The sequence below is a fragment of the Dermacentor andersoni genome, chromosome 2 (assembly GCF_023375885.2).
Source record: "Dermacentor andersoni chromosome 2, qqDerAnde1_hic_scaffold, whole genome shotgun sequence".
Taxonomy (NCBI): domain Eukaryota; kingdom Metazoa; phylum Arthropoda; class Arachnida; order Ixodida; family Ixodidae; genus Dermacentor; species Dermacentor andersoni.
Window position 1 is genome coordinate 116,940,040 of NC_092815.1, and position 12,940 is coordinate 116,952,979.

The following is a 12,940-nucleotide window of genomic DNA, read 5'->3' on the forward strand; positions in this document are numbered from 1 at the left end:
CAGGGCTGGGAAGAAAGGGCGAATTTAACGCAAATTTCACATTGCCTACACGTGAAGAGTTCGTCGTTTGGCCCTTCTTCCTGTCGACCTGCACCACTCCTCACGGAAGCATTCTTTTCGGATCGTTTGGCTTCTTTTCGAATCTTCGGTTGTAGTTCTCTCCAACCATCGCTGGAATGACTCGTTCAGTGGTACTGATCATGATCATGATGATGATGATGATGATGGTGAAGATGATGATGATGATGATTCATGATCATTCCCTTTGAAACGCGGCGGTGACAAACAGGTACCGAGCCTGCCCAAGCCAATCTGGTACGCAATACATGCTTTCCATTTTAGCATATTTAAATACATCTCCTTTATTTTCCTTCTCTTCCTCGAAACTTGATCTACCTTGTACTGCCAGTTATGCCTGCAACGGGTCCGATTGGGTCAATCTCTTCCCTGCTTTCTCTTTTTTTTTTTTTTTTTGGCCCAAGTACTCAAACCTTCTCTTGCTTATCTCGACTGCTCATCGGTTGATGCTTCCGTCCCCGTTAAAGCCAAGCGCTCATGGGAGGTGCACATTACCGAAGGGTCTCACGGGGTGAATACCTTCGCAGGCATTCAGGCATTCTAGACGGGGTGGTCATTGTTAGCTTTATCGAATTTTTAAAAATAGCCTGTTGCAGGTAATGAATGAAAAGGAAGGAAACAGAGGGCCCGATTTTTGTTAGTCATACCATAAGAAGCCAAGAAACAAAGACAAGAAGGCAGCACAGGGGTAAGTGCTTGTACTTATTAATTGAATTAAACGAATGATAAATCAATCAAAATTAATGTGGACTACAAAACAATTGGCCGCAGGTGGGCACAAACCACGTCTTCACATTACGCGTGCTATGCTCTTACCAAGTGAGCTACCGTTGGCGCCGTTCTCCTGTCCACTTTCTTGGGTATTTATGTTTATCTGTTAGAATTAAACCTGGGAGTATTAGCCAGCTCTACCACTCACGGCCTTGACGGCGGATATGGAACATCGTTTCTGCCGCAGGCATCATGCGTACGTGATCTGTTTGGCTGAAGGTAACTGGTCAACAAAGCCACACGTGCTGTCGAAAGCACCAATGTTGCCGTATTCGAGATCCTCGTTACGTAATAAATGAGAGAAAAGGGGGCTAACCGAGGGGCCCGATTTTTATTAATTATGTCATTAGGAGCCAACAAACAATGACACTAAGGACAACGTAGGGAAAATTACCTGTACTGCCTAGTTAAACAAAAGAAGTGATAAAGTGGTTGAAGTGAAAGTGGATGAAAAAACAACTTGCGCAAGTGGATAACGATCCCACAACTTCGCAGCACTCGTGCGGTGCTCTACCAATTTACCTTCCTCGTAAACTGATCACCTCCTTGTAAACTCCGCCTCAAACAACGTCTGTACATTTTGATCTAAAAGATATTGAAACATCATGACACTTATAGCGTGCTGCCTGGATTCTACTAGTCGCTGCATCATCAATACAGCGCATTTTCTGTACTGCGCAGCCAACGTGCTTTAATGCTTTAAACTAGGGCTCAGCAATTCAAAGTTAGGGAGAACCAAAACGAACTTCTCGGTGAGCCACACGGGCTGCGCTTTTGTGCGAAACGCCGCATGTTTTGCTTGCCGAAAGGCTGTCAATTTCTGGTGTCATTGCCCTTGTTGCTGTCCTCAGCACATCTTGTAATCAACGCCGGTTTTGGAAGACAGAAGGTGGCCGGACCTAGTTCAGAGATGTCAAACACAACGTCTGTTCACAGATTTAAGTGCTTCCGAATACAGAGCTAAGATTCAAACGATCTCCCTTTTTGCAAAAGCGAATGAGGGGTCACTCTCGGTACATGCTTTTTAGTTCTGGCGAGCACTGCAGGTCGGTGAGCTCTGGCAGCAATGCGGAGTCGCAGTCAGGCAACGTTGCCGAGGAAGAGTTTCAAAACAGATTGTTTATTCATTTCTCAATTTTAAATGACTTAAGACGCTGTTGGAAACGTATAAAAACATAGTCCACGTGTTCTGAATGTACGGCGAGGTTCTTTATTTGCCCGTTGTCCGAATGTTTATACACGAACTTGTCGTGTAAACAGGCGAATGTTTACACGAAACGTTGTCTGATACTATAAATATTTGGGGAGAAAACGCCATTTCCGTTAAAGTTCTTGAGAATTATATGAAAAAGCGTTCCACCTCTCACCAATGGAAGGGTTGAGAAGTTGCTATGTCTATATACGAATACCGATATTGCTTTATGGCATGCAACTTGTTTAGCGATAAAATTGTCGTTTTTCTCGTCGTGTAGGCATAATTTGCAACCCTATCCCACATGAAAAGTCTTAACTGGGCCATGAGCTGTATGTCGTACAGCCCTGCTCAACACCAAGCTGCCTATTGGTTGTGCCGTCCGTCCCCAGGGATCCGCACATACGACTTCCCGTTCCGCATGTTATGCGTTCTGTTCTTTCGATACATCTTAAGGCGCCTTTCTTACAAGCAACTCCTTCTGCACCTGACTTCGCTTCAACATTTCCTTTCGAGCTTGTACAGAAAACAACGCAACCTGCGTATCTGAGATCCCCGCAATGAGACCAAACATGTTGGTGTTCAATATGAACCACACCTTGCCCAATTAAGCTCAGTTACGGAGACTAACGGCTCTTGACCGAAGTTTACTCAGTTATTCCATTCGTAAATTTCACCCTTTCGTTTGTAAGCTTGGACAAATATTCTTGATCTTAACTCTTTCACATCTATCTTCGCTGCTAAATATTCCGTATAGCGTTTCTGAGCAATAAAGATCGGAGCCTGTATTCATAAAAACGAAACGTTTTTACGCTGGAACTCTTCGTAAGAGCAGATGCGGGCTGTTCGTATTGCTTGACATCCTTACCGAAGGTGACCAGCCGATGGCACGCAGCTTTTACGAATGAAAAACGTTGTAAATTCGACCACCCCGATATTCAACTATTTTAAGCAGCGGAGTCGGTGGCACGATTATCAGCCATTTCTAACCAGGCTAATGTGGCGTCTTCAATATTACGCTCTTATTACGTGTGTTTGGGTCGAATTCCCGCATTTACCTGCTTATCCTTTTGGCATTCCCAAATGAAGCACATTATCAACTCGATGAGGATGAAACGACTACTCTCCGTTTTTCGCTAGCCATGTGTTTGTCCTTGCACTGAATAAGACACGCTTTCATTCTGATATCATTGACATAGCGCGGCGCAAGTTACGTTGTATTGTGATCTAGTGCGAGACTGGATCAATGCAATTCGATGTAATAACAAACTATTTCTGCACTGTAAGGGAATGGTTTGGTCTTGAAGCCGTACGTGCCAATCGCCGGCTTCAGCGATGAAATGGCCAGAAAGGCAAAGCCCATCGTGGTTGTGAGCCGTACGAACAGGATGCACGTCGAAAACGTGGCTTGACTTCACAACTACCCACAGAACAAATCAAGAAGCATAAACCGGTCTGACCCGAGTTGCGATATCAGCACTAAAAGCACCGTCTTCCCGGCTTCTGAAACTTCCGGGGAGTTAGTGTATCCTACACAGTGCGCCACGTTCTGAGAGCACTTCCGTCAGTCGAACTTGTGCGAAAAATATAGAAGCCACAAGACGGACTCGCAAGGCTGTTCGCCTGGCAGCGCACGGTGGCACTTAAAAACTTTGTAGGCGACCGCAGAACTCATGTAAAGTTTGTTCATGGTGCCCTTGGGATCACTCGAGACGATGCCATGCTGTGCTCGGAATAGATGTTATCCTACTTCATGCGTCACCTCGCACCGAGAGGAGAAAAGCAACCAAACGAAGAAGACGGCCCGTTCCCGGGCATCGTGACAGGGCAGCCGTCCGTCACGCCTGCTTGGGGGAGGACCGCGAAAAATAAAAGCTCTTGGGCAAGGTCTCGGCCAAACGGCACGAGCGTGACGCTCCACGCTTCTCAGTAGCAATAGCAGCGGGGCAACTACGGCAGTCGCAGCGGGAGGGGCATTGGCGGCGTCGTGCGAGTCGGTGTGTCGTGCTGGCGGCGCGGAACTACGGACCCCGTCTGAGTGGCGTGGTTCGGTGGCGGCCAGCGCTCTGCCAGAGCCGGTTTAGCTCGAGCCGGGCGTCCGGCTGGGCTGCCGCCGGCGCCCCGTGCATGCGGAGCCCCCAATCGTAGGGCGACGCAACGCAACGCCGCCGATACTCCGGATGCTTTGACAGAGGAGGAGCCTCTTCTCTACCTTTCCCTGGCGGTCGACGACCTTCGTGGCTGCTGGAGCGCCGAATACCGGATGGGCCGAGTCGCGGCGCGGGGGTCCCCGGGCGCTCCACTGCACGTCACCCCCAACGGCAAGGTCGGCCACCACAGGAGCAGGCGGCGGTGACTCTGCGCGAACACCACGTCTCCGGGTGAGTGTTCGGCACCGTGGTCTATCGATTCTGCATCTACTGTGTTCCATCACCATGTGGTCCGCGCTCGGTGCCGGCAGCTTCGTGGCCTTGCACCCATGGAGACACCTCGAAAGCCGTTGTAAGATACCCGTCCCTCGCGCCGTGTTAGGCTTCCGAATGCGGCTTGCAGCTTCTGAGGCCTCAAGTATACCACCTTTGCTGACATTTGAAGCGTGTCTCTGTAAATAATGTCCCATCTGCACTAGTGAGTTCTTCACCATTTTAGATGCGTTCAACGAAACTTTATTGGCAAATTGGATGCAGTAAACTTGCTGCTGGTGGCGAATGTTTAGATGTGATTCACTGCTCGGTTATCTTGGAAGGCTATCCAATCTGAGACATTCGCACAGAAGCATTGGTCCGCCTTGCTCTCAACAGTTCAGTCGAGTCTTTCCGCGGTGCAAACGCCAGTGCTAAGTGAGTGCACGATAAGACCGCCACTTCTGCACGCCATAAAAAAGGGGAACCTTACGATCTGCTAGAACTGATTTAATCAGCATGCAAATTATATGAGAAGCTGGGCCTCTCCCATACCTGGTAAAAGAGAGACGCAGGCGGATCGTACCAGAAAGAAAAAAGAAGGAAGGTCAATGGCGTGAGTACGTGCGTTCTACGAATGATGTTACGGCGATGTAGCTTACGCGAAGTTCAATGCCTTCCGACAACCGCAGTGATCTCTCTTTGGCAGAACTACGCTACTTTTACGCGTCTTATTATGGTGAAGTCTTTCACTTTGTTACGTTCGTGAATTTAGACCTTTTTCTTCTAAAACAGTGTTTCAGAATACGAAAACGAAATTTTCTCTTTTTAGCTATAGGACGATTCCCAAAGAATGTAAGCTGAACTGAACAGAAAGATTGAAATTTTACATGCAGCGCATAGACCTCCGAACTTCAAATCGAGGAGCTGATTTTAAGCCTCTAGTAGAGAAGAGTGAGGGCAAGATAATTTGTACATATCCTTCGTTTTATTAGGACAGTTGAAGCTGAGTTATAAGTTGCTGGCTCATTGTGCAAAGTGGAGGAAACTTATCAAAGACGTAAAAACCGTATTGGAATAGGGTACAGCTAATGATGGAAGAAGACAGTCAGCTGTTCGGCTTAGGCTACTTAAACATTTTCCTTAATTCAGTGATACGCAAGGGTCCTGAAACCATCCAATGATTTAATTTATGGACAACGTTAGTTGTTTTGAACATAATATGGCAAAATTTGCAAAATCGTAACGATTGCGGATCGCCTGATGTTGTGTTAGGAGAAAAGCAGGTAACACCAAGAACTATGATTGTTCGGATGAGCTCGTAATATGAAGCCGACAACAATTGCAACATAATTCAGCACAGTGCTGTTTCGCACCAAGGTGCATCGGTGTTGATTTAGAGCGCCTGAGTATCTTGCGTGAAAAAAAAAGCTCTTCGTAAGTAACGTCGACATGAATGGATGTGACAAAATTATGGCATGGAAGTGTGTCAACCACTGGTCAGCGAGGATACATCAAATCTAGTAAAGTTATTATTAAGTACAACTTGCCGCAGTCATGATGTTTTGTTACTAAGGCGTATAAGAGCGAAACCAATCATTCTCACGTGCGAGCAGTACTACACCCTTACACAACCGCTCCTTAATCACGCAAGTGTTTCCCATGAATATGTTGTGCATACCACTCTTTCAAGCAAGCTTGTATGGACTTTTATAGAGATCAAGAGTAGAGCTTACCGTAACAATTCATTCCTGAAAAAACAAAGCACTTATTTTTTATCCCATTTTTAAATGTATATGCGTTCTCACAGTTTTTATGTGTTATGACAATCGAAGTATTGCGGCTCGTTTGTCATTCCTTTATCTTATTTCTCCTCAGGATATTTCCCGTACGTTCACTACACACGATGAAAACAAGAATAGTGCACCTCCTTCTCTCCTGGTCATTACTCTTGGGGACTGCCACCTGCACAAACTGTAAGTCGTACCCGTCGTGGTTGCTTAGTGTCTACGCTGTTGGGCTGCTAAGCACGAGGGCGCGGGATTGAATCCCGGCCACAGCGGCCGCATTTCGATTTAGGTGCATGTTAAAGAACCCCACGTGGTTCAAATTCCCGGAGTGCGTCACTACGGCACGCCTCTTAATCTCGTCGTGGTTCTGGCACGTACAGCCCAATAATTTCATTTTTTAACTGTAAGTCGTGATCATCATCACATCCACCTCGTCTATATTGTGTGAAAATCAATAGAAACATCAAGGAATTAGGGAAAATATCAATAGGCAAGGTTGGTCCTACATAGTTGTGAGCTGTAATATTGACACTACGTCGATATCACTGCCAAATGCCGATGGAACTCTTACACAAGGTTTTCATTTGCGCAACAGCCACACATGTAACTGTGATAGCTTTCAATTTAAGGTAAATAATTTTGTTCTTCTAAGACGATCAGCGTGTCTACTTCGTACAAATACTGAGGGAATTCTTCTCAGTCACCAAAAGCTAAACAACAGTAAGATGGTCGCTTTAATAAAGGAAATTCATGACACTGCAAGAAAATATTAAAGTTTAAAAAAGCGCCACATAAATTTAAATGAGCAAATAGTAACAACCTAGACGTGTGCCACGATATGAATGCTATGGTGTTCAGGCGCTTAGCGCGACGCCTTTGGTATCATTGCTGGCCGCAGAAGCCAGATTCCCGCGAGGGAGTGTGTGTACCAGCGTGTATGGAGGCGGGGGGGGGGAGGGGTGATTGCACATTGTGTGCTGTTTGGTCGATTAAAGAAGAGACAGGAGGCCCCTTCTATTGCCCCTACACTATGAATGACAGTGATTACCAACGGCACTCCTACCGCTAACGAAAGTATTACCACTGTATGTGCAGCGAGATATATTATTGCGTCACATTATACACAGGTGTTAGGCATTGCTAGAAAAGAAACAACATCTCATAAGGGACAGGTAACATCACGTCTCTAAGAAGAAATCGAAAACTTGATCCGTCGAGAAAATGTAGCCCTTGCTTTAAAAGAAAAGCAGCACAACTGCACATAGACAATTCTCGCAATATGTCAAAAAAAGAAAATCAGTGTAGTTATGCTATCGTAGCATCTAAAGAGTTTCAACTCGCTTCGGTAGGTTAGCATTATTGTGAAAAGGTAGGCCGGAATTGGGCGAGTTCGTGAACATTTATATTTAAAACAGCGCTAAAGGAATGACCGACGCGGTAGGGCATACACCTGTCTTGAGTGCTTCTTCCGTTGTCTTTCGTCCTTTCACACTGTTTCAAAAATGAACATTGTTGTATTCATGAAAGGTCACAGGCCCCAAGATGTTCTTCCGTCTCCGTCCTGTGTTTCCTGTAGCAGTTCAACAGTCGTAACATTCGGGTTTCTGCAGCAACCGACGATGGCGCCAGCCTCCGAACCCCGAGACAAAACGGCGGCAGTAGCAGCAGGCAGCACCCAGGACGCATCGTTTGCTACTACAGTGCCTGGGCGCTGTACCGACCGGAACCTATGAACTACGACATCGAGGACATACCCTTGGACAAGTGCACGCACCTCATCTACGCCTTCGTCGGCCTTAGCAACCAGACGTGGGAGCTTTTCAGCATTGACCCGGAGTATGACTTCAACAAAGGTCAGCTATAGGGATTACACATTGTGTGAGTGTGTCTCGAAAACTCGTCATAACATATGTTTCAATGCGTTTCACGTTGCACCTGTTATGATAACAGGTGCGTAATTACCACGTGACGGGATTCGCAACAGCCGTGCGAAAAATCCTGAGCGCAAAAATTTGGCAAACACAACTGCAGGTGACGTCTACGTAATGTTAAGCATTCCTAATTTGTAGTGAACAGTTGTGTGAATAATACAACTGTTGTGTAGCGAACGGTTATGTAGAGGTTATAGGCTGTAGGACGTTTATATTTGTAACAACAAAGGCAGAATGCTTCTAGTGACAAGATATACGGTTGAAAGCAAAGTAAAGCCCAGTTATACATACCCAGTGGCCCCAAGGGCAAATACTCAGTCCCAACATATGAAGTCGCCTCCTGTGGAACATAATTTCAGACTGCACTATCACCGGCATCATCCCACCAAAAGGTCGAGATGTGCCTCCCGCCAACGAAAGAAGTGGCTGCACTGAAAGAGAAGACTGCTTCGCATTAGTTCCCCTAATCCTCCCAGTTAATGCTTTGTGTTTCTCTCCCCGCTTATATAAGTCAGCTAGTTAGTTCATTAGTTAGTTAAGCGTACTGAAATAAGTATTTCGGGACGCGACGAGTTCAATGTTAACTGCTCTTCACCCTTTCACGGATATTTGGACATAAAAAACGTAGTTACCGCTCTCTTCAGCGATACGCTGATTAATAAAACGACTTCAATAACAGTGAATCTTCGACACTGCGATCACGTTGTTTCTTGTTCGAAGCTCATTTGACCCCCAGTTCTCTCCAGCTTATAGGCATAATCATTAAGAAAGATAGCGCATATTTACCTAAATATAAGCACGTTACACGTAATCAACCAGAACATCTTACGTAGTGTTACCGCAGCGCGTAGCAAGCTGCTTACTTGCTACTGTAAGAGTAATGCGTGCCATTGACATGCCGCACTGTTGCGAGGCTGCTGACCTTGCCCAGTTCTTAGATGTATGCTAATCGGATTTGCGACCACTAATGCTGCGTCTTACAGCCCCTTGCTGTTTTCTTCTCTTCTCGGGCGACATTTCTCTTATCAACATCACCACGACTGAAGTCTTCGTAGGTTTCCCTCCAAGAATTATTGACCCACCAGCAGAGTTGAAAACCCCAACCAGTATTGATTGTGTTGCGTTATCAGTCGCACCATTGCGAATGCCACCAGGGAGCGGCACGCAACGTCAAAGTCGAGTGATCCAATCGCACTTGTGTTTTTTCCCGTGATGCGCAGGCGGATACCGGCGGTTCACAGCGCTGCGCAAAAAGAACCCGCAACTGAAGACTCTTCTGGCGGTTGGTGGCTGGGCCGAAGGAGGCAAGAAGTATTCGGAGATGGTCAGCACCACCGGTCGGCGGCACACGTTCATCAATAGCGCGCTCAAGTGGGTGCAGACGTACGGTTTCGACGGCTTTGACCTTGACTGGGAATACCCGGGCGCCTATGACCGTGGCGGGGCATACTCGGACAAGGCCAACTTCCTCCTGTTGGTCAAGGTACGAGCTCAGCGCTCCGCCACCATTAGTCTCTGAATACATAAACAGTGAATTGTCAGAGTTCACCCTTGTGGTGAACTAGTAGCTCACGCATCACCTTGAGCGCTTGTCGAGCTCCATTCCTCACAATAAACAGAAAGAAAAAGACATCTGTATTGAACTAATGAGGGAAAGACCTTAACGAAAGAATAAAAGTAATGTAATAATATCAGTGGTTGGCCCTGTTGTTCATGACAATAATAACTGTTACGATGATGACTGCGTTTGCTAATAACTGCAGAAAATTTTTGAAACAGCCTGAAAAAAAAAGTATTATAGCTACAGTGTGACATAGTCCACACCAACTTATCACTCGTCCTTCAGTTCTTATGAAAAAATTAAGAGCCCATAAAACAAAGGTTACTGCCCAATTGCTGTGAATTAATGGCGAAAGTAGAAATCACGTACGACAAGCCCGTCACTGTCCTTGACGTCAGCAGGTGGCCTTCATAATAAAATGCCCTCAGACTACATTGAAGGCAATAGAACCACGGTCAAATAAATTCTTAGTGAAATTTAGCTATAACTTTCCCTAGATGTGCTAGGGCTTAATGCGTCTGCGGTGTCCTGCTTTCTTTTTCGAAGAACCAACTTAAGCAAGAGATATTACGTTCATCTCACTACTGTCTTCACCTCGCAGATGTCGCTTTACCTTGTGTTTCCTTATTCACATTGTAGGATTACTTTTTAAAAGCTGACTACAGCGAAATACTTCATGAATCGATTGTGCATACTTTGCTTTCAATCATCTTTCCAGCATACCATGTTCTGTTTATTTCTTTCAGGAACTAAGGTCTGTTTTCGACCAATACAAGTTGCTACTGACAGCTGCTGTGCCGGTTGCAAAGTTCCGTCTGCAAGAAGGCTACGAAGTGGCAGAGCTTGGGGAGTAAGCATTTCTTTCTTACCATCCTTATGAGCTCACCGCTCCAGCAAATTACTCTTTCTTATGTCATCCTGCTCTCGTTTTGAGAACATACCTGTTGGACTTCATTTATTGAATGAATTAATTCCTGGTTTTACGTGCCAAAACCGCGATTTGATTATGAGGCAGGCCGTAGTGTGGGACTGAACATTAGTTTTGACCGTTATTATTATTACTTAATTTTTATCTTTAACGTGCCCCTAATGCATCAGACACGGGAGTTTTCGCATTTCGCCGTGGCCGGGCTTTGATCCCGCGACCTCATGCTCTGCAGTGCAACACCATAGCCGCTAAGCCACCGAGGCGGGCCTGACTTTATTCGTCATCTGTTCTAATTTTATTTTTAGTCACCCGCATGGTGGCCCTTTTTCATAGTATATTCTAAGCAAACAATGTATTGAGCCATCACTTTTAACTTCTTTCCAGGCTTCTGGACTGGATAAATGTAATGACTTACGATCTACGTGGAAACTGGGCCGGATTTACGGATGTTCATAGTCCTCTATTCAGAAGATCGTTCGATGAGTGGGCTTATGAAAAACTCAATGTGGTAAGTATTCGTCTATGGAGCCACAAGTGTTTTATTTCATTTGACTCAACTAAGCCAAGCTGCTTTAACTTACATTTTATCAGACGACCTGGACCCGTATGCACAAAAAGCTCTTCCAGTAGAATTGTTCTTAAAAGAAAATTTCAGCCGATCCTAATTCATTCACAAAACTTTATTAGTGTCCTGAAGCCCGGTCTTTTCAGACCGAGGCGGGCCGCGTCCACGTCGGCACCGCCAGGCCCAGCCTTATGGCGTCATCGTGGACCCTCTGGACAGCCCGTAGCTGATCTTTATATGAAGAGCTTTATATGAAGAGCCGATCCTAATGCTCGACAAATTATTAACGAAAGCAATCGTCCAGAGACAAAGAACACTTGCGAGTGAGAAGGTCTGTGAATTCAGCCCCTGATTCTTCGCATTCCCGAAGCGGTGTTCGGTGTTTCTATCTGGAGAAAAAAACCTCATGCTCTAACCTACAGCCGTGTCAGAGCACGACAGTGCCAGCCAGTAGTTATTACGCATGAGGCTCACTTGTCTGTCCTCAGTTTGTCTCATTTTCTAATTGCGGCTCAAGTAGTGACCGCTCCAGTGCAATGTCAGTCGTTTCTGTACGTAAAGATGAAAAAAACAACACTGAAATTCTAAGGGTGGCAATGAATCCGACATTCTTAATATTCACTTTTGCCATCAAATTTTCATTGTAACTCGCAAAATATCTTGTTTCCCGAAGTTGATTGAACGTGCTTGGATCTCCTGCCTTTGCCGCAAAAGGAACAAGGAACAAAAATTGTTCTTTATTTCGCCTCAGTCTGAGAAGCCCTGCAACATCATTTGACGCCCCTCACGTATCTTCCAATATTAAGTGAACATATCTGCGTCAAGGACATCACAACGAAATTACTAAAGACGCGATAGTGTGAGCTTTTCTCAGTAGAAGAACAGAGCAATTTAAAAGTCGCATAATAGGAAATCAAAGGTTGCGCTACATGTAAGTGAATGCTACGTGGGTGTGGCCAAAAAAGTAGACACACCTAGTACATTTAACTGCGCACTCTAGCAAGTCAAACATCGGCTCACCAACATTCATGGCACCTCATTGAGGTTGCTGCATTTTGCGTATTGTATATGCTCGTGTAATGCCGATGCTTCGCAGTTCGTACGAAAAAAATTATCAAAACATGTATTTCAGACATTTCCACTGTAATGCCCCCCCCCCCCCCCAATACAGGTATATCTCAATGATAAGAGCCATCTTTGGTAGCACCAAGATTTTCCCTGAAGTTCGCACTGTGGACCAGTAGGCATGTTTGTTACAGGCGCGTTTTCATGTGTTCATCTTGTCTTTGTCAGCCAGCATGAGTCGATACAATAATTTCATCTATGACAACGAGTACTAACTTACGCATCTATGGGTGAAAAATGTTTTGTAGTTTTCCCACGAATCAAGCGCACGAGCTTTTATTTTTAGGAAAATCCTGAACAAATGTGATGCTATACAAAAGCCTATAAAAGATAATTAAAGAATTGATTTGACCACTCGCCATGAAAAATGAACCGCAATATAAACAAAGTTTGTTTTTTGAAAAAGCATTGAAAGACTTTTTTAAGTGTATGGCCATTCTCATAAAAATTGAAAAAAGAAACCTTCTGTAACTGTACATATAATAAACATAACTTTGATCAACACTGGTGCAAAAACAAACTTCCAGAGCTGCAGGAGCATTAATTATTGTTACACTGCAACTTCCGAGCGAACGTCACCGCAGCGGTCACACCGAA

The 12,940-nt window shown here is 45.3% G+C and overlaps 1 protein-coding gene across 1 annotated transcript in view; it reads left to right on the forward strand.

Moving 5' to 3' along the window:
• The first annotated feature begins 4,039 nt into the window (after nucleotides 1–4,039).
• Nucleotides 4,040–12,940, forward strand: part of LOC126541200 (probable chitinase 10) — a 69,580-nt gene continuing 60,679 nt past the window's right edge. The window contains exons 1-6 of the mRNA XM_072286151.1: nucleotides 4,040–4,422; nucleotides 6,322–6,419; nucleotides 7,844–8,086; nucleotides 9,385–9,647; nucleotides 10,472–10,575; nucleotides 11,038–11,161. Of these exons, the coding sequence (XP_072142252.1) occupies nucleotides 6,350–6,419; nucleotides 7,844–8,086; nucleotides 9,385–9,647; nucleotides 10,472–10,575; nucleotides 11,038–11,161 (804 nt within the window). The 5' untranslated portion in view covers nucleotides 4,040–4,422; nucleotides 6,322–6,349. The remainder of the gene's footprint in view (nucleotides 4,423–6,321; nucleotides 6,420–7,843; nucleotides 8,087–9,384; nucleotides 9,648–10,471; nucleotides 10,576–11,037; nucleotides 11,162–12,940) is intronic.